The sequence below is a fragment of the Hetaerina americana genome, unplaced genomic scaffold (assembly GCF_022747635.1).
Source record: "Hetaerina americana unplaced genomic scaffold, ioHetAmer1.1.p SCAF_2, whole genome shotgun sequence".
Classification (NCBI taxonomy): domain Eukaryota; kingdom Metazoa; phylum Arthropoda; class Insecta; order Odonata; family Calopterygidae; genus Hetaerina; species Hetaerina americana.
Genome location: NW_027286763.1, coordinates 74,071,851 through 74,093,634, shown reverse-complemented (window position 1 = coordinate 74,093,634; position 21,784 = coordinate 74,071,851). Strand labels below are relative to the sequence as shown.

General features: G+C 40.1%; 1 protein-coding gene across 1 annotated transcript in view; it reads left to right on the top strand.

The window, feature by feature from the left end:
• The window catches only part of snu (ABC-type transporter snustorr), a 102,334-nt gene that overhangs the window by 57,732 nt on the left and 22,818 nt on the right, over positions 1–21,784 (top strand). Inside the window, exons 3-4 of the mRNA XM_071585355.1 lie at positions 15,465–15,624; positions 20,562–20,716. Of these exons, the coding sequence (XP_071441456.1) occupies positions 15,465–15,624; positions 20,562–20,716 (315 nt within the window). The remainder of the gene's footprint in view (positions 1–15,464; positions 15,625–20,561; positions 20,717–21,784) is intronic.

Below are 21,784 nucleotides of genomic sequence, written 5' to 3'. Positions count from 1 at the left end.
TCCATCAGCTTACACCATTATTCCTGGACGAAAGTGTAATACTTCTATGCGTATGAAGAGAAATTAACAGCAAACGTAAGAGTTGATTGATCTATTAGTTTTGTGGCGAGAGAAAATCAATGGAAAAGATTTGATATAGGCAGAGTGAACGGATGGAGAAGATATTCTGAGCAGCGGATAGTGAAGACTATTGTGAAAGGGGAACATAAGTCAAGCAGAAGAAGAAGGAGAAAGAGGATATGCATACTGTACGGAATTAAGGGACTTAAAAGTTTTGAGGAGCTGAGGAATCTAATAGTGTGGAATAGAAGATGTTAAGGGTTTCTGTCGTGTGAGGAAGCGAGCAATTATTTGTTGTATAAAGTGGGTGTATGTGTGTGTGTGTGAGTATATATAGATGGTGGAGAAGCACTCACGAGAGCAATATAACATTTGAACTTTACAAGGGATCAAAAAAATATAAATAGATAACATGTAAAAGGACATTCTCACATTTCAGAATGTTCAAGTTTTCGACCATCTCTGAGGCATTCTTCAGGTCAGTCTGAGTCTGAGTATTTACGAGTATATTTTAGTGTTCTATTGTACCTTCTAAATTAACCCGTCCGTATGTGTGTATATATAGTATAGACATATATTAGTATGTGTGTGTATGTACATATATATGTATGTATATGTGTGTACATATATATAAAATATATGTATATGTGTGTACATATATATAAAATATATGTATATGTGTGTACATATGTATATATATAATATGTATATATATGTGTGTGCATATATATATACAAAAAATATATGTGTTTATATATATGTTTATATATTAATCTTCTGAAGCCCTTAAAATATATATATTCCTACCAGCTAAGCTACTAATATAATCAATTGTAATTTCGTGACATTTGCAGTTATTGACCTTATACTTCAGCTTTTAGTACGATATCACTTCAAGACCACATTGACGTAATCAGTAATGGCCCTTGTCTGTAACGATTGGCCCACTACGTGCTCCATTTTGGAAATACATAGACTCAGTAGAACGCAAACACGCTTAAGCACTACCCGCTTGCCACAAAATGCATTTCTTCTCCGCTGCCTGTTACCGCTACAAGCGAAAGCGAAAATGCTTACGTTCCTCTCAATTGTGCAACGCCATCCATTACCACGGACAATGGAAAAGAAAAATAGTTATGGGACGTTTTTTGCTTCGATTATTCGTTGCTGTCCATGTAGGTCGATTGAAATAGTAGATTTCCAAGAACTTAGTCATATTGTAAAAACGGGGCATTTCGTGCTAATGGCTGATTGCACTCTCCTTTCAAAACCATTTCATACTTTATAGGCCTAGGAAAAGATCCAATTATTACTCTGTCCTTTGGCAATGAAAATTGTTTCTTCTTCGTGGAAGAACTTTTTTATCCATCGCCATCCTTTACGTTTATCTTCTTTCCAATGAAGTTCTATAGTAAAGATTTTGCTGGCTCAAGATTAAACTGAAACTTTCCCGTTATCCTCCGGGAGAAAACGGAGTAATCTCCATCATCAGAGTCGCGTTTAGGAGGGGGCGGGACAGACTAAACCGCATTCCCCGGACGCCGCGGGGGAAGAGTGGAGGAGGCCACAAGGATGGGAAATATTTTTGTTTACCGCATGCTGTACGATTCTGATGCTTTTGCATATACTGAAAGCGGGGCGTCGGTGGAATCCATGTTTGCCCCAGGTGAAATAGACGCTATCATAACCAGTATTCTAATGACAAAATAGTCGAGAGAAGACATATTTCAGTGAAAATCCTCTAATATTAAGATAGTAATGTGAAAGAAGGTACTAAACTTTAAAAATTACATTCGTTCATATGATAACTGCATGATAATTTTAACGATATAAAGCATCTGTTAGAATCCAACGATATGTCCTACGTGCATTTTATAAAAGTCATGGAGTCAATCATAATAAGGATGCCTCGAAAAGAATTTATAATTATTATACTCGCAATAAATATAATTTGTATATTAGTGTTATATAAAAATAATTATATCGCATAATAAAACATTTTTTTAAATTTTTTGCTCGATGAAAAGAGAAAGTTCATCTGGGTCTAGTTGATTTTAATGATTTGGCTCTCCCTAGATGGAAGCCCTATTGAATAATTCGATCAGACGGGTACGCGAATGCTAGGGTGGACGAATCCGCCCCCACCTGAGGTGGAACCCCTCCCTCCCCCGCGACCCCCTCCAAACAAATCACCCCCTACTCTCCTCCTCCTCCCCTCCTCCCGGCACGGGTGAAGAGGCATAGCGTGTCGCCGTCGCAAGTAATTCCGGCGCGCCGGAAGGAGTCCCGCTTCCAAAGCGGAATGCCAAATCGGTGTACGGAGGTGTAACTGTGGTGCAACGCCGGGGGTGTTACGTAAAATTGTTACGGTTGCCGCATGAGCGAGTTTCTCGCGAGCTTACTCAATGGGCTCTTTCCTCCCCACCCCCTCACCACTCACCCCACCAGAGACAGTCATCGAGTCGGAGGAGGATTCCGGTAGCGAGCGCTGGGCAGAAATAGCCACGGACAAAGAAAGACAATAGACTTCCGTGCGGGGCGTATTTAGAGCATTTATTTTGGTTTATTCAATCTTTTTATTGGAATCTTTTCACTTTCTAACTCATTGGTGCTGTCATTCGCTTGTCCGTGTCATCGATCTAAAGCGTGAATGGATTCCCTCCAGTGAGACGGAAACTATGTAACAAAAACATAGGTAAATGACAGGGGAGGGACTAAGGTACAACAGAGAAAATTCTGAATGAGCCGACGGATCAAACGGGCTTTAGGCGGTAATAATGGTTTCTCTATTTTAATGTCCATCACCAAAATAAATATGCCATCGTCTGCAGACTAATTATTATATATGTATTGTATCTAAAAATATCGAGCAAATATCGATTGTGATCATTCACTTTTTATCTGTTACTTTCCTCATTTCTTCCTCCTGCTGAGATGCTATCACGGATAGCCACCCCAAAAGCAACACAGTGGTCTTCGATCAACGCGGAAGTCTGCGGATGGCAATGGGAAACGCTTTATTCGCCAGCCATGAGACCAATAGCGTGGGCGCAGGGGCTCGCAATCCCATCACCCACAAAGCTCCCTCGTGAAATGGACGTCTCTCGAACGCGGCAATTTGCAGTCCATGGGTTACGAAAGACTTTTCTAATTCCAGCCCGGCCTGCTATTACGCGGAGAACATTTCGGTCCGTCATCCACGAGGTTCTTAAAAAAGAGATCCTCTCTCCCCTTGGCATGGCGTCGCCGACACACCTCGCCCCTCCCTTCCTCTCCCTCTCTCTCACTCCTCCACTTCCACTCTCTTCCCTCACACTCGCGAACCCCTCATCCCTTCTACGAGTAAGTACTCACGTACCCACCCGCCTCCCCCCGCGCTTTCCCCGCCTCGTGCTGTGCGTAAAATGGATTCGCAAAGCTTGTTACCCTTTGATTTCGGAGATCGCCTTCATGGAAGGACTCAGTCGCTCTGAGAAAAGTTTTGTAAACCTCGACTGTAGTCGGGGAAATATAATTTGTGTCTATCGTATCTGTGAGGAAGTGTAGTGCTTTTTGAATCGGGATAGTTTCGTCGGTAAAATATAAACGGAAAGGTATAAAAACATGAAAAAGTTGGCTAATATTGTTAACGTAAATGTTACCTACGGCCATAACTGAGAACTTTTTCCGGACTATAAGTGTATGTACCTGAGTACATACACTCATAGTACTCTATAACTTTCCATTTTATCATTTCCTTCTTGTGAGCGTCGGGTTCAGTAAAAATCAGACCGGCTCGAATGTGTGATAGAATGAGTTTCTTTCCGTAATCATTAGCCGTTCGCACGTTCGCCAACGTCAAATCAGGAAGATATTTGGGTAGCTGTTCTCACATGCGTCAGCAATTCTTAATTTATACCAATGGCGTGTGCTTCTACCTATTCCGTTTGCTATACGTACCCGATCCAGTTATCTAGTCATGGCCCAACTAAGTTTAATTGTTGGAAGAAATCATGCTTGATTTGAATGTTTTCAAGTTTATTTTGAATGAGAAAAAATCATATCCACCAACTTAGGACTTATTCGATTGAAAGTTTTTCAGTAGCTTCCGTTTTTCCTTAAAAAATATAACCATTTTTCAGTTTTCATATGCCCACCTGAATCTTGAATAGAAGTCAAAAGATAGTAAAAGAAAGCTGTGCAATGATTAAAAAAATGGTAACTTTTAGAGAAAGATTTAAGACTGAAGAGTGCCGATTGAATGTCTAATCCTTCGCAAGGTCTCTTATAGTCTCTTTTCCATATCTATTTTTCGCCATTAATATTGCTTGACGTGCCTTTAAACTGCCACAAGGGGCACTATATGAAATGCTTCCATCTTGGGCTAACTTGTAGAAACTCCTAATTCTTGTACCTTGCTCACACCAAACTTTCTAATGGTGGGAAATAAGGTGCAAAACTTAACACGTGTCCACATATCACGGGCCATGATTTGGAAAATATTTTACCGCGTTTACGATCGTAATTAGTGGATTCATTAATTGGCTGTCATGACTAAAATGCCGCTTCTAAGCTAATATTTTAATATTCCTGTTTGGTTCAATCAGTTTGCATTTTTATCCAATCGAAAAATCAAAACTTAAGCTGCAAACGAGATTTTATCTCTTTTCTTTTAAAACCAGACCACCTGCATGAGTTGGCAGGGTGTGACCGCATTGTCGCAAAAACAAAGCGAGGCGGCCGGGCCTCTTAGAGTCCATCTCGGAACAGAACGGGAGTCAACCGCTCAGCTGGCGGGATAGCCGAAGGAAGTGAAAGCTGCTCGATATTTTGCACTCCGGCGGGGAATCCACGAGTGTCTATACTCGAAAAGGGAAAGAGCGGGAGAGAGTGAGGGAGAGGCGTAAAGAAATCAAAATAGTAGAGAAAAGGGATGACAGATCGAAAAAAAAACTCCTGTCGGATGCTGAGACTGATTTCGGTGATAAATGTGGACTGGTTATCGAAAAAATAATACTAATTGATAAAAAAGGTGCTTTCTCGAAATTTGTAAAATGCCTCCGAAAACTCAAAACAATATTGTCACTGGGCTCTTATGCGATTTACTCCACCATATTGTTTCCCGTCAAAAATATCCATGAAAAAGAAAGGTGCCTCTCAAAATATTTGACGAACACGTGCGGAAGCCGCATCTCCCATACCATAGACCGAAATTGGAGTGGGAAAGGAGGGATTTCCAACGGAAAACACGCCATGTGTACGCCTCGTACCTTTGGCGAAAGCCGGACTTCCAAGTAGGTTGCTCCCTGCTGCGGCTCTACTACCCCTTTCTTAACGTGAACGTGAACGTGTAACGGTCGGTATTTTCGAAGGCAAAAACTTTTTCGCTCTCTTGATCCATGATTTTTCATGATAGATTGCCCCCAAATCTCCATTCATCCGGTGTATTAATACCGAAATTGTCCTCGTAGAATAACTGATGGCTATTCTTTGAAAGAGTGGGGATTTTAATGTGAGACATGAAAAAATGTCTGAGGATCTGGATTATTTTTACTGACAGCCACGGTCTATAATGGTTGAGCATGGTTCTATAAAATGAACGAATTATACATTGGCTCAATTTTTTGCAAAGAAGTCAGCCCGATGAGCAGTGAAGTTTTTGCCCCTGCATTAAACTCGTCTCACCTTCCTCAAATAATTGTGTCCAATACATTCGGCGATTTCAGTAGGTACTCGCATCCTATTTTTTGCCCGTCACCAATGCAAAGCGTTACATTCAGCGAAATTGCGTAATCATTACTTTCACTTCTTAGCGATTTGTAGGGAAAATGTAGTAGTTGGAGGCTTCCGGAGTGATTCACGAGGCTCGGCAAGCGTGGAGATAAATCTAGAAGATTTCCGCTAGGATAGTCAAGATTGCCCCTAGGACGCAAATTACATCTTTCTCTTACAGACTGACGTCAATTTTAAATGTTAATTTCTCTGTAAACATACAAGTATCTGAAACTGCAAGAGCCTCGCTTTCTGTCGTAGTAAGTATTTGGTCTGAAATGCATTTCCACCGAACTCTTGTTTACGTGCAATAACATTAGTAGCTGCAAAGTCATAATTGGACTTGCTTAAGAAATGAAACTGCTTCATGGTATATCGTCATCCGTCAAGGAAGTACGCGTAATGTGCAATGGCTTTCAACATCATTCATAACAGAGATGTTTTATAAAATAGATTAAAATCGAAAGTATATGATTTAAAAGGCTGAAGGCACTTCGTCACTGAGAGGTGTCGTTGAAATATCAGACTCCTTACACATTCGGGAGGGGAAAATATCTGGGTCCCTCATGCGGAGTATGGATTATGTATTGCAAAAACGTGACGGAAATCACTTTCTCGAGAAGGCATTCCATTTCAAAACGGCTTTTCCGCTTTGATTCATCCAAATGTCATGGAACTATTTCCACGCTGAGTGTGCTCTTACCGTGACCCTCGTTATTTATGACAAAAGAGATCGTTTATTTTTCCATTCACTCAGTCTATTGTAATACAGTTTGTAACAAAATTTTAGACATTTTCCTTATTCATCATTTCGGGAGGTTTCATAGCAGCTTCTTTTTTGACAGAATCTCCTAATACACACTACAAGACGAAATATGTTAACGATATAATCTCAATTGCTCCTTAATTTCGGTTTAATGAGTGAGGTTAGAGCTTACCTCGTGGACTCCAGAGTATCTCACAAATTGGTTTCTAAGTGGGGCCTAACTGTGGCATCATCTGGATATGAACCTGGGACTCTTTGGTAAAAGTCAAACCATCAGGTTTATACGTTACACACACACACAAGATATGCTCGCGATGTGCGTAATTAATGTTTTTTTTATTGTTCACTGATAAAATGTGAATATATTTACTAATGTGATGGATATAAAACCACGCTTTATGTAATTGAATATTTGCAGAGATTTTGAAATATAACTCTCAAAGAGTGGCTCTAGTTTCGGTGGAAGAACGTCTCTTCTCGTTATCTCATTGAGATAAGCAATGGCATATCTTGAGTAGTAAGCATTTTAGGTGAAATTTTGAAGATAAACTGGGGAAAATGAAAAGCAATAGTTCTGACATTGGAAAAGTACCAAAACTTATTTTTCATCAAAGTTTATTTTATTTTTATCAAGTCGAGTCCTAATCAAAAGACATTAATATTTCGTCTGTGTTTATTCATTTACCATTTTGAGGCAATTTTATTTTTAGCTCCTCCCTGCTGATCTTCTGTATGGATGAGACATACGTAAATATGAACTAGCGGGGTATTAGACAAAGGAGGAGGCATGAGAAGAAGACTCTTCACTAGACAGTTTGCTTCAAACGGCATATTGAGAGTAGAAACAAAAGAATTTAGGACAAACTATGGTTTTATTTGGCTTGTCGCTGGTTTGTATAAAGGATATCGGGAAAGGTGTCGGAAAAATAGATTTATTTCAGATATTGCTTCAGTGCCTCAAAATTCTTCAAAGTACATCCCTTGAGCGTCGACACACTTTTGCCAGCGGCTTTTCCACGACTCCAAGACTCCCTGGTAGGCAGATTCCGGAAGGTCCTTAAGTGTACGTGTGCAAGCTTCTATGACATCACTTAGGGTCCCATGGTGATGTCCTTTGAAGGAGGATTTTACTTTTGGGAATATAAAATAGTCTGCTGGTGCCAAGTCGGGACTGTAAGGGGGTTTGGGAATCGTGTCGCGTTGTAGAAGGTCTTCGCAAGCAGACACTCGACTCTGCTTTTGATCGTCCGTCAAGATCTTCGGGACGAGTATAGCGCAAATCTTTTGCATTGTCTAATTTTCATTGATAATGATGAGCACTGTCATCTTATCAATGCTAATACGATCTGCGATCATGGGCACATTCAACCGACGGTCTGAATTTACCCATTCTCGCACACGTCAGAAAAAAATTGGTACTGATACTTTTTATGCGAACCTTGTAATAGGCTCATTGCGCCATTAATATTGTTGAAAAGGAAGTAAAATATTTTTTTTTGGCGATAGAGTATGGGTAAGAAAGCTTTTACAGAAGATACGTCCCACGAAAAAAATTAAACGTGCCAGCTTTCGTTTCTTGGATTTTCTTTAGATAATTCAGAATTTTCATTTTAGTCTGAGCATTACACAATGAAGTCAGTGTTGGCCATATTATATAAGAGCATTAGGCTGAACAATGGGTGGGTAATATTATGTGGAGCGATAGTGGGTTACAAAAGTGTTGCTTTAAATTTCTCCACGCTCCAGATTTTTCCTTTCTTTTGTTTTTCTCAGGATTCCCAACCCGTCCTTACCGGGAAATGCTAATTGGTTTCTCATGTCGACTTGTGTAGACATCCTTTGTAATTAAGGATGTGATATTCTAGTCAGCTTAATTAAGGTGCGCGAAATTGACTACTGCCATTACCACTCCCATGCACTTCTCTCTTGGCTTTGTATAAATATTTGCCCATAAGGAAGTGGACGGCTCGAAAGAGCACCTTGTGTTCTTGCCCTGTAGAACTGGGAATACCTCCACCAAACAAGATATTCGCGGGAAATGTTGAAAGGCAATGATCGTAATCACATAATTCCTTATAGAGCATCGCCTTTCAGAAGAGAATTCACAATTGCTGTCAGAAGATAACAAATAAATCAGAATTATTCGCAACTTTATTGCAAGGTTTCATCCGTATGTCCTCGTTTTGGATGTTCACTCAAAAAGGCGTGCATGAATGAAATGACTGCTGAATCCACGATTTTAATGGCACGGAAGCCCAGTCAAGGATCTTGTGTAGGTGGCCGTGAGGATACCTCCGGTCATTCTTCCACTCTTCCTGAGCATTTGATCGGATGGCCTTCAACTGGAATTAAGTTTCGGGTTGTTTAAAACTGCCTTTAAAAACATGATGAATTTTTGACTTGCCACATTTCCCCGGCACGCATAAAATATTGGCAGAGATTGAAGGTAATAAATAGGTTAGTAGTAATGTGCGTTTATCCATGAAATACGCCGTAACTTATTTAATTAATCTAAACATACTACATTGATAAAAGTAATCTCAGTTTTTCTTTTGTGTCATGAGCGGACCGCATTAAAGTAAATAATTAGCAGTTTTAGGCTACGCATTATGGAATTGACCCATGTTAAAAATAAAAGAAATAAAACTAGGCGCCTCCACCTCAGAGGCTTGTTTTAATAACTACCTCTCACGAAAGTATAATGATTTAAGATGCGTCGAACCGAGGAGTTGTTTAATTGCATTTGCATTGTCTAATTCATTTAAGTTTTGATGCTGAAGATACATGATGTTATGGCTTGCTTAAAATGAAATATTTAAGTGGACATAACGATGATTGTTAAGTTCCGCCATGCGCATTCAATAGTTTAAGAGTCTGCCGTCTGTTTGAGCGATATAACCATCTGATAAATGCCATCGCCTCGTTTCTTCGTCGCCTAAGGGATAGGAGATGCTGTAATAGTTCCCTGTTGCGCACGGCTCTGTTACGCATTCGCCAAACTCAGCATCTTACCACACCGACGATCATAACGCAACACTAACCCAGCCAGTGTATCCATATGAATCAGTCCCCTCCCCTCCCAATCGAGCCGCCCGAAATTCGTTCTTGTCACGGTCTAGATTTTTTATCGCATTACCAAAAACAATGGAGTTGGCAAACGGTCGCATCTCTTTTTTCCGTGGGATCGCGCGAAAAATTATTCAGAGGTGGCGAGGGATCGTCGTAAGGAATTTAAAGAAGTATTTCAATAGCCTCCTCCTCCTTCCGTTATGCCACCGTCGGAAGACTTGGGTGTGGGTGAGGGATGGGTGAGTGGGAAGATGTGGGGAGGGTAGGGGAGGAGGTAAGAGTCAACTTTAAGTCGTCTCCTTTGTCTTATGACCGACTGCAGGGCTTCGGGTGTCTGCCTCGATCCTGAGACGCCTCGGTGTCTACGCGCTCCCTCGAAGGCTTGCGCATGGCGGTCGGCTTGCCTACTCAAGTGTGTTGTGTGCCGTGTCGTCAGACGCGGCGCGGCGAATCGTCTCGGAATGCCACGTCCGTTTTGGAGCGGGGGGAGGGGTTGTTTGACGGGAGAGGCGAGCGGAGGAGGGCGTGGGTAGGAGGAGAGAGGATGACATCGAAAGGGTGGGTGGGTGGGGGGGTCGAACGAAACGGTCGGCGACGGAGAAGGACGCGGCCGTGCGATCCTGACGCACATGCGAAGTTTCGAATTTGGCATCGCTGGCCTCCCGAGCAGTGTTTTGAGGGGGATTATTACCGGGAGGGGTACGAATCAAAGCGGGTGAGAGCCCAGGCGCCACCTTCGTCGCCCGCTATTAGCGAGGGGATGGTCACTTTCACGCCCCACCCGTACGTCGCACGTTCACTAGGCGAGTCGTCAACACAAATCCCGGTGAAGATAGAAATATCGACTCCACTGAGTGTCGGTAATAAGTTTCAACAGAAGTGAAGGGAACACATAAAAAGAGTTTGACGCCCGAGAAATGCTAAATTTACTCGCAAAGTAATCATCTTTCCTTCGTGGAACGTTGTTTTCATCAACTTATGCTGCTCATCAGTAAGCTTGCTGGGCATGCGTATTTCTTCTAGATCATTCTCCAGTCTCGTTCATTAATGTGGGGCAAACGCCAAAATAAATGCGGGAGAAAGATAATAATTTCATGCGGGGCATTTCATCTTTGCGTGCAAAATGCGATGTATTTGGAAAGATTTCGGGAATATAATATTGTTGTTTGTTTATTGTTTAGCACCATGAAGTGGAGTGATTGAATGAATGGATGCTGTGTTTCCCAAAATTGGGTGATTCCGCAAGGCCACGGTCCACCATTCTGAGTGACCGAAATGGAATGGAAAGAATGAGGAGTGGTCCTCGGAATGGGAGGAGGGAAGTCGTCGGGGTGCTATGGAGATGGATGGAATCGTTAAACGGGTGGCAGCTTGTTTGGACTGCCACGGATGGGGCAGACGGATGAGGCAAAGCTCTCTCTCTCTCCAGCGGTGATCGCCGTGCTCTGGGTTCCTGAGGAAAAGCATGCCGCGGAAAATTTGAGCGTCCTCCAACTCGCACATCCGTCTGCAGTTCCAAACCAAGTTCTCGACCTCTTCCTCCCGTTCCCCCGTTGGCATTGAATTCCACAGGTCGTTGCATCTGTCGGACTGAAGAACCCACCGAGAGCTTTCGGGAGAGAACGGAAAAAGTCTGGCCGACGGGAAACTAGACTCAGTCGGCATCTTCAGCCAGAATACGGATGCTACGTACTCCCAGCGTACCCCGAATAGGTCAACAGTTGAATTGCAAACAGTTGGCCGTAATTATCGTGATAAAATACGATGCAATACGGTCCCCAGTAGAAGTGGCATGGGAAACCTCAAAGTATTGATCATTTCATAGAATAACATAATTGATGACCGTTGAATGATAGAAGAATACCTGTACATCGTAGAAATTTATTTTAATTTGATTCGTTTACACAATAAATTGAGCTTCATTCTCGAAACTCTGCTATTTCTATAATATACCAGTATGAATGAAATGGGATGTTTCGCACCGGTCAAGGTAGGAGCTACTAGCAACAGTTCAGGGGGCGTTCGCTTATTTTTCGTTTGTAATTAGCAGATGTAATTATTATGTATTGACTCTCCCTCGCGGGAAAAATATTAAGTTGAAGTCTTCCTTCTTATAGACTCCAAATATTATTGAAGTAAATCTAGAGAGTGGATGAAGTTGCGTGTAGAATGCGTCCAAGACCCTTTTGTTCAAATACAAAATCGGCAGTTTTCCTATTGGACTCCGGAAGCTAGCCCAAGGATTTCTCGCATGGATTTGTTTATTAACACGCCCAAGTCTTAATGCTGACATGTAATTCGTGTCCTATCCTTACTCAGCAGTTTATCTCAATAGCGGTCCTTGATAATCTGTGTATGTAAGCCTTTTCAATGTCCAGGCCTCAGCAGTTTTTTATTATTGTTTTGGCCGCACATTTTTTCACAGATGATTGTCTTTTGATTTTGAAAAATTATCATTAGAATATGTGTGTCATCACTTTGCGCTATTGACGAAGAAAATTATCTCTTGTTGACTGCGAATTCATGCTCACTCCCTGATTCAAAATATAGGTTGTAAGGCCGGCATTTTTAATTGTTAACTATCCCTATTAAGCATTTCTATCGATGTATTAGGACATCGACGATTACTAAACAGTGTTCGTTTAGTGATGGCAATCCAAAGACGACAAATATACAAATGAAACACTCGTCTCACTTGATTCTCAGATGTTAATAGTATGATTTTCTTCTGGAACAGAGGTCACTGATAGGCACAAAATTACGCTATGATTCAGTAATTCTCTGACCTTCATTCATCTTTCATTTCACTAAGACAAAATTGCTTTTCATTTAGCAACAAAAGTTCCAAAGTTACATAAAAGAGGAAACCATAATAAAAATTAACATATGAAAAGCCTAGTGAGAATCAACATATTCCCTTATTGACACTGCATAGTGCACTTTTTCATATCAACACCTTCTCACATTGACACTGGTTAATGCTTTTTTTCTTTTGATATGTTAAGCACCCATCCTATATACAAGGAATTTTCAATAAAGAGTGACCATAAAAATTCTTTTATTTGCATAATTAACCTTACGAACATTTTAGCATACAGGTGCAATAGATAGTGGTGCATTTTCTTTGATTTGACTCCGGTATTGCGTCAGCAGCAGCCGTTGCAAGTTCAAACATGCTCAGTTCGCCCACTCCCGAGTCTGATGATGAAAAACGATTTCCACGGTATTCATTCGCATTGGAGAACTGTAAAAAGTCACAGTGAGGAATTTCTGGAGTGTAGGGAGGATTAAGAACACACTTCACCTTGATTTTCGCTTGAAAATCTCCATTTCGCGGAACCCACTGCGCACAAGCACGTCTTGAATGCAATGTTTCTGTTACCAACGTGTGATTGGCCCCAAATGAAATGTTAAATAATTTAAATAGTGCTCCTGACGTTATTAATAATAGTGATCTTCCCTCAAAATAGCAGTAGTAGTGTTTATGCTAACTTCGGTAATAGTAACGACTGAAACTCTGGGTCCTTCTTTCCTGTAAGTCTCCCATAATTAAACATTTAAAACTATATTCTAGTTATTCTATAGGGAAGAACAGACTCTCCATATAACTCCTGTCGCGTTGCATAGACCTCAGTGACGATAGCTACTTGTTCAGGTGGAAGCAAACTTTCAATGCAGGGCATCGCCCATTAAATGCTACCGCCATCTTTGCCACAGGCGATCTGAACATGCTCCAAATTGTTCATATTACCTGAAAGGTTTGCATTAATAATTTTTAAATGTGATTTTTCTATCTGTGGATCTGTTTTCATCTGTTTAATCATTCAATACACTATAACAATCAGCAACCTAAAGCGAACCGCGGAGTTTGTAACGATCAAGTGGGATAGAGGTAGATGGAAAATCTGTTATGCATGGAGCAGCAGATAATTTTTAACCGAAGGCGTTAAATTTATTGCTTTAAAGTGCCTTTCATATTAGCTGTTTAGCTCAATTATAGTCGATAATTTTATGTGTGTCATATTCATTTCCTTTAACATTGACTGGAATCTCATAATAGATTGAATCTAGATAATGGGTAATCACTCCGTCAGGATCTCATTTTTTCACGACGATCAGATATATACAATTCTTCATATTCATTTTAATGGCATTGTCTCCAATGGACGTTTTCTAAATATCTTGCAGTGCTTGAACACAATTGGTCCCCACTCCTCTTTAACTTCCAGTCTGAAGGAATATGAAGGACAGTGGTCGCAATAAATAAGTGATATTTCCCGGAGGTGGACACATGATAACTGTTCTGGATCTGCCCGAGACACGAATTCACCTTGGGAGTATTTCTCTGACTTATTTCCGCATAACATCGGCACACGCAGCATTTACAGCTTGCATCACGGAAGGGGGAACGCTCGAATCTGATGATTTATCTTGTGGCTATGCTGTGCATACGTCGCATGCGAATGGGTATGGCGATATAATTTCAGATTTGCTTTGCTGATTAAAGAAACTGAAGGCCATTGAGTAAGGTCTCGAAATAACTTGCTGCGTTGCAATTCGTAGAAATAAAGTCCGCTGCTAAGGCTGAGGCAAGGTGGTAGTAATTTGTGTGCCTACAAAACAGTGCTTTCATAATTGTCTAGTGTTTACTATTATGTTCACCTAACAGTAATTATTTTCAACGAGTGAACTTACTCATTAACGTTATTGTTTTCAGGAGAAAGTTGAAAGACGGTTGCGTGACCCCCAAAAACAAACAGTTATCAAATGTTACTGAGCGAAGTCTCACGTTCAATCCGTTTCCAGATGAGAATACCTGTAGATTCCGTGTATTAGGACGTGAAAGCCGATGAATTAGGAATGAACTGAAATTTATTTAATTTAAATACAATTTTTTTTATTATTTCAAAGATATGTATCGCTCAGGTGTTACCTGACAGCATTTTTTATGATTAAGGACACGAATAATTTTCTCCGCTACTCGTTCAAGTGAATCATTCCGACTGCATTTTGGTTTCAGTACAAAACAATCTTATAAAATGAGATAGTGTAGTGCATCAAAATAAATACGGTTTGGTAAGAGTATAATTTTTGTAAAATATGCACGTACTTTACCCACGCCCTAAGTGGAGGAAAATCCACCTGGGCGGCAATCGAACCCGCGACCTCTGTGTTGGCAGAGGAGGGGGATGTTCCATCGTCATATAGAGGCCGGCGAAAAAATCCCCCCGGTGAGGAATTTAACCCCGGTCTCCCTCATGACAAATGGGGATACGGGCCACTATATTACCAAGGTGTGTGCATGTGTATTACACCTATAAATAGCAACAAAAGGATGTAAAAAATGACGTAATTCATTCACAAAATGTTAAATGCAATAACGATAAGAGATTCTGGTCTATATAATACGAGTATGACCGTTTAATCTACCAAATCATCGTTGTTGATGAAAAATATTGGTTGAATGATACATTGTTTATGCCCCTCTACCATATATTATTATCTAAATGTAACTATTCGCTGCCTTAATATGCAATACAAACTACTAATATCAGTTATCCTTTAAATCCATTCATTGGTTAAGTGAAAGCGATTTGTCTCGTGCGCTAGTTGAATGCGACCTTTTAAGTAATGATTATCGAAACTCTTAATCATACTAATTTTTAACCAATATTTGCCTGCGTTTCAATTTCCAGCGTGTATTTCATGAATTGCCTTGTCTGTTTACTTGCTTTACTTTCACTCACATTACCGTTCATTCATTTCCATTCTACCTGTCAGCCACGTTCTTAAATCATTTGTTTCTTTCCTTTTCCAGTTATGGATTGCTGGGGGCCAGCGGGTGCGGCAAGACGACCCTTCTGAGCTGCATTGTGGGTCGCCGTAAGCTGAACATGGGCGAAATATATGTCCTGGGAGGCCGGCCGGGGGGCAAGGGCAGCGGCGTGCCGGGCAAGCGGGTTGGCTACATGCCCCAGGTGAGTTGGCGGGAGATCTGGGAAGGGTTCACTGGGTTTATTCACTTCCCTACTTCGGATCGCATTTCATCGCGGTGAGTGTTGAGGGCCAAACTTTTTGTGGCAGTCAAGACTGTTGTTGCGGCTAGGATACAAATCGCAGCGGTAGTGACATCTATTAAATAACACCAGAGATGGTTTAATATCTTAGAGAACTAAGATACCGAGAAGGTAGTCCGTAAATGACTCTACATATGAGCGCTTTAAAATGAAAAGTTTCTCACAATTTTACGAGCAGCTATTCTTGTTGAATGAAAGCATAAAAGGAAAAAGAACTGCATACAGAACTAACATATTTGATGGAGATCCATGTCCACTTTTATGGATGGAAAAATACGTATCATGTCGATATTTACTCCTAAGCCAGCTTATGGGGACAGAAACAGATGGGGAATTTGATGGATGTTAAATGGTTAATTCTCTCTCATTGGTTAGCATTATTTCTAGATGATGTGTGCTTCACGTTCATTAGTTCATTTGTCTGAGAAATAGATTGCCCCTCTCCACCCCATATTTGTGAATTTAGAGCGGGGTCCGGCTTTGGACGAGTGGGACTTCACTATCATCCACACCAATCAAGTCAAATTTTGGGTTTTATATTGTGATCAGAACCAATAGCATAGGGTTTATATAATACATCGTAACACGTAGTGTCTATTAAGTTGTGCCTGTATTGACCAATGCCACAATCAGTTCTTGTCCATTAAGCCTTCGACATTTCTCATATTAATTTTTTAAGTCTTTTAAAAATTTGAATATGTTTGAAAAGAATTTTCATTGAATGAAGTTTTGCTGTGATAAATCTAAAACACGAGTAGAGAAGTAACGTTATCCAAATATAATATTTGCCTTTCTAAACAAATCGTAGGATCTATGGATGAATAAATGCCTTATTCTACTTTAAAGTGAATACAACGTTAAATTGACGCTAGACCCTATCTTAGCCATTTCTCCAGTCTATAAAAATTTCTGTTTTTTTGAGTATTTTTGAATGTTTTTTAGTCCTACAAGACAAAATAGAGCCATCCAAGAATCTATCGAAGGAATTTTATTACTTTATTGTGTCACTTTCGGTTCCCTTGCAGTTTTTAGCCTATTAGCTGCGTTATCGAAGGTAATGCAATCGGCGCATTATGCAACGTGAGTGTCATATGTCATTTCGCAAACCAACCGAGGATCTGTGCGCAACAATGACCTGCGAACTTGTTGAGAAACTCCCGTAGTTCTGAGACCACGAAAAAAACACGTCACTTTGAACACAAGAGAATCATTCCTGCTCGAGGACGAGAGACGGGAGCGATTCCATTGAGACACTCACGACCTTTTTGAGGCGTCAAGAGTTGACATGTCATCCATGGTGCTTAGCCATTATTTTCGAGATTTTTTCACGCGATTGCGTCCCTGGTGTAATATTTAATGCTTTTGAAATTGGTGGAATCAGTTCTCTAGTGGAGCTGTTTTCTTTCTCCGGGCCCTGTTCAGTCATCGTACGGAAGAGAGCAGGGTGGAGTGAGCGTACATATTCAACGCAATAAATGTGAATTGACGAAATTAATGCAATGAACTCGACTTAAAAGTTTTAAAAATTACTTTTCACTGATTAATAATTTCCTTTTCTTTTGCATCTCAAATAAATTCACACGAACCATGGCTAGTTCAAAATTTGTTGGAAACGCCATTAAAGATCGCCTCGTCGTAAGTACACGATAGTGAAAGGCTCACTTTTTTCTGCTGTCTTAATGGCTGGAATTTGCTCAATAGTGCATCTTGCAAAATTGGTGAAACTGGCGAAGATCTTCGAGTTTAAGATACATGAGCGGGGTCTTATATTTTGAACATTCTCTCTCGATTTGATGTGTGGTACGGACTTCTGATGTTCATCTACACCTTCACACAAGTACATCTACACCTTACGCAAGTCGCCACAAGAGCGTGTGGTGGGAGGTGTTAGATCTGCATCGGTTAGAGCAATTATTGACTTTATTTTCGTTTTCAAGTTTATGTTTTCTACTGTTGTGGACTCGAATGGTGAGGGAGAAAAATTACTCCTACTACCGATGGATTCTTTAATCAATAACCCTAAAATTATCCTCGTGGTCTCGCCTGCAAATGCCATCCGGCCTTCTCCTTTCGGGTTGGCATTCGGATAATTTGTACTTTTCTAAAAGTTACAGTCGCGTCCGATATCTTCGTGTTCCCAATCTCTCCCAAGGCCCTCCGATTGCAATGTGACGCTTTCTGTTTATTCATAACGATTCTTCACCAAACGGATAGGCCTTCATTGTATACTGTTGAATTCCGTAATAAAGGCCTGCGTAGTCAAGTCAAAAGTTCAAGTGAAAGCCTATAGTTTACGCTCATACCTTGAGCACCGCACAAGAATCCTATTTCTCTGGATAAGATGCAATCTGTTGAAACAACAGGAATGCAGTAAATCCCCTTCCTTAATCATTATTTCTGTCATGCCGTATGGAGGTGGATCTTGGGCAGTCCCAAGTCGTCCTACAAGTGTCCAAGTACAAGTATCTAATCATCCTACACGTGTGTTTCACACACTTTTAGGATGATGCGAAACTTCTGAAAAATATCAAGACTTTTTTCCTAATGGTATTGTCGTATCAAGCAAGTACGTATGAGATTCACTAACAATTCCAAATTATTTTCCCTGTTTCTCCCCTTCCATGTTCCTTTCTCCCTTCTCTAGAAAACATCAGCATTATATCTCTGCTCCAATACAGCATTAGCTCTCAACATCTCCTACACTCATTTTCTCTGTCTACTTTATATTTCCGCTTCAGATTCCTACCTTTTTCAACTGTATCCAACAATAATTCCATTTTTCTTCTCTCTGTCCAATTAATTTTTTTCCGTTCTTCCTATATTGACATCTCAAGGGCTTCAATCAATGCATTTACTATTTCCACAAAGTTTCTGAGCCACTCGACGTTACGCTGGGTTTTAAATTCTTCACTATTGTTCCACACCATTCTCAATTTAATTCAGAAACCATTAGCATTCATTGTTCCAAAGGCTCTAATTTTTACTCTCTTACTTTTACGAGCATTATTAACTTCAACTTAACTGCTTAATCCCACTATTCAATTCAGTATTTTAAAATCTGTTGAACCTGGGTGAAGGTTTGTAAAATGTCTCAATGTAAAAAATTAAGCGGATTTTTTACAGTGTTCACTATTCCATTCTATCTTCTCTACCCAAAGCTCATATAATCTCACAGGCATGAGAAAAAAACTCTCAACATGAAAGTAATTCTTCAGATCTAAAAAAATATATTTCAGTGTAAGAATTAACCGGGGCTCCACTATCTTTTTTTACTGCTAGACTTCAGCTTAGCTCACAAGTTCATAGTTCATGTGGCCGTTTTTTTTTCTTCTTCGATAATACAAATTAATGCCTTCCCAGCATTAAAATCTAATTCGAGGTCATCCTACCGTCGTTTTAAAATGCATAATTTTAATTTTCAAGGTTTTTAACTCAGAAGGCTTTTCCTGTGCTTCCCGATGGATGTTAATTCCATATTTGTATACTTAAATTATGGTAAATACGTTTCCTTTGCAAAAATTATCATTGGCTCAAGTTTAAAGTAATAAGTATTTTGTTACTATCGGTCTTTGTCATTTAAGCTAAACCGTCTGCCATGATGTATTTATATCACCTTCTTCTATTGTATTCATTACTATTCTTGGGTTATCATAAATGGAGGAGAAAGAAATTTATCCTCGCAGAGCCTGGGTTGTGCGGGATGACACGACCGTCCTCGATGGGGATATCAAAATTGATGACTCTATTCTCTTTTTTTATTCTTCGAGAGCTTTTGTATTGATTTATCTTGAGCAACACAAGGTACGCTTTATCGATATGTCACATTCGTTTCGTAAAGGTGAAGCCAGAATGTAATTAGTATTCTGTAATCTTACGTCGATAAAGCGAACTGGCGTGGTGACGAGACATGCTGTCATTCCAGTTCAGAGTGAAGTAGTTCCTTGTGGACTAGTATTCGCGTGATGTCTATCGTGGAATTGGGTTGCAGCAAATGAGCATTAAACATAATATCAGAACGTATCTTATAAAAGATGGATGGATCTGCTTCTACTCTGAAAAAAACATCGAGATTTCCTATCTTTATTAGTAGTAAAGTTGAATTACCAGATTTCAAAAGCATAATAAGATTACAGCAATCAACTCGAAGGTTGATTTGATTTGAAATGGTGGAGCTCATTTCGTGCTAAACCCTACGACAAGGTCTCACGTCCTGGGTGGGAGAGGCATTTCCTTTCCCCGTGACGCCCGCGGTTTCCGAGGAGGAACTAGTACCCGAAAAATCACCCCACAGTTGGGGCGAAGAGGAGGGTGTTTAGAGTTACCACCCGGATTTGAGCCCGAAACCTCTGATCAAATCTTTAACACCAAACTTCTAAATGCATATTGTTGTTTTATACAAGAATAGCCGTGTTGCTATTACATTTTTTAAGGCCATCCAAACATGCGTAAGGAGACCAACTCACTCCTCAGAGGGATCGTGTCTTACCTCAGACTTTGGTGTTCTTACGTAAATTTTAATTCGGCCTCTGAGAAAACTGTTGTCGAGAGAAGGCTGATGAAGATATCAGGTGCACGAAGGACTAAAGAAATACCCTGAAATAAAAGAAAATATACCGTTCAGTCATAACCGATGACGAAAATGCCCAACGAAAATAAAATAATGCGGGAATTTGGACTCGAGAGAAGTTATTGTATGACGACGTGGAAGGCACAAATTCATGTCACTGGATTCGTGTTCTAAAAGTCTTTTTCGACTAATTCCACCATTATTTCTTGTGTTTTTTGTGCTACCTGAAAGCACGGTCTGATTCCAGGATTTTTTTCACCTGTGTTTTCAGGAGATAGCACTCTTCGGCGAGTTCTCCATCAAAGAGACGATGATGTACTTCGGGTGGATCTTCGGCATGTGCACCTCCGAAATCAACGAGCGCCTGCAGTTCCTGCTCAACTTCCTCGACTTGCCCAGCCAAAATCGACTCGTCAAGAACCTCAGGTGAACTACCCCAGTGAATCGAGTACTCTGTAATTTCCTGTTAATACAGTTTAAAAAAAATATTCCTTCGTTAAATTTAAATTTTAAATTCAGTATGCTAAATGTTACCTTTTCGTTGGATTAAAAAAATGGGTTGTAAACTTCAAGGATTTCACATTTAAATGGGATTGATTGCACCGTTTTAATCTTATTTTCATGCAAAAACATTTATTCCAAATATATCTAGTTAGAATGTAATGTTGAGTAATGCTTTCATTGGGGAGAATTGAAACAGAATTTTTCTTTACTCAAAGAGAAGGGATGGTGGGACTTTTGTTGGCGTAATGATTCTTAAACCTCACCGTTACACAATTTCAAATCAAATTCTTGGGAATAGCAACTAATGAAATGTTGATAGTAGTTCTCGGAATAAGTTTCTTCGGTAATTGGATTTGTAGTGATCCAAAAACAGTCTAGGTGCAAAACCTTTTGGCGAGTATACATCAACTCTCATGCATTACAGATTCAAGAGTTTTTGCAGTATTATTATTATTATAATAGGTTAGCGGATCAGTTAATTCCTTCATCTCCTACACCTTAGTTTACATCGCGAGTTCGAATTATCTGCATGCCCTTGAAACCTTATTCCAACTTTGTGAATGCCGCAAAATTCTGTGAGTCGCAAAATTCTGTGTGTCGTAAAATTCTGACGCAATACTGGGAGGTTTTGAAGTATTGAATATTCAATTTAATGCATTTTTTTTTATTAAACCTACTTGCATTACTCATGCTGTACGATTTTTTTCCTCCAACTCAGAGACTTAGCATAAATGCTAAAAGAAGATCCAATGTAATTCAAATTTCCTAGGGGCGCGTCCACTTCGCACGCCTTTGAAGAGTTTCTCTATGATGAAATACCACAAAAACAGTTTTTGCTCCGTCGCGGATGTCATTACCATAACTCATGCATGACGGGATTAAAGAACACGAACCATACAATGATTATGGCGTGACATCACGAAGTAATTGTCTCAATGAAAAAGTTATAAGAGTATTTACTCGGAAAATAATCATAAATTCCGCACGTAG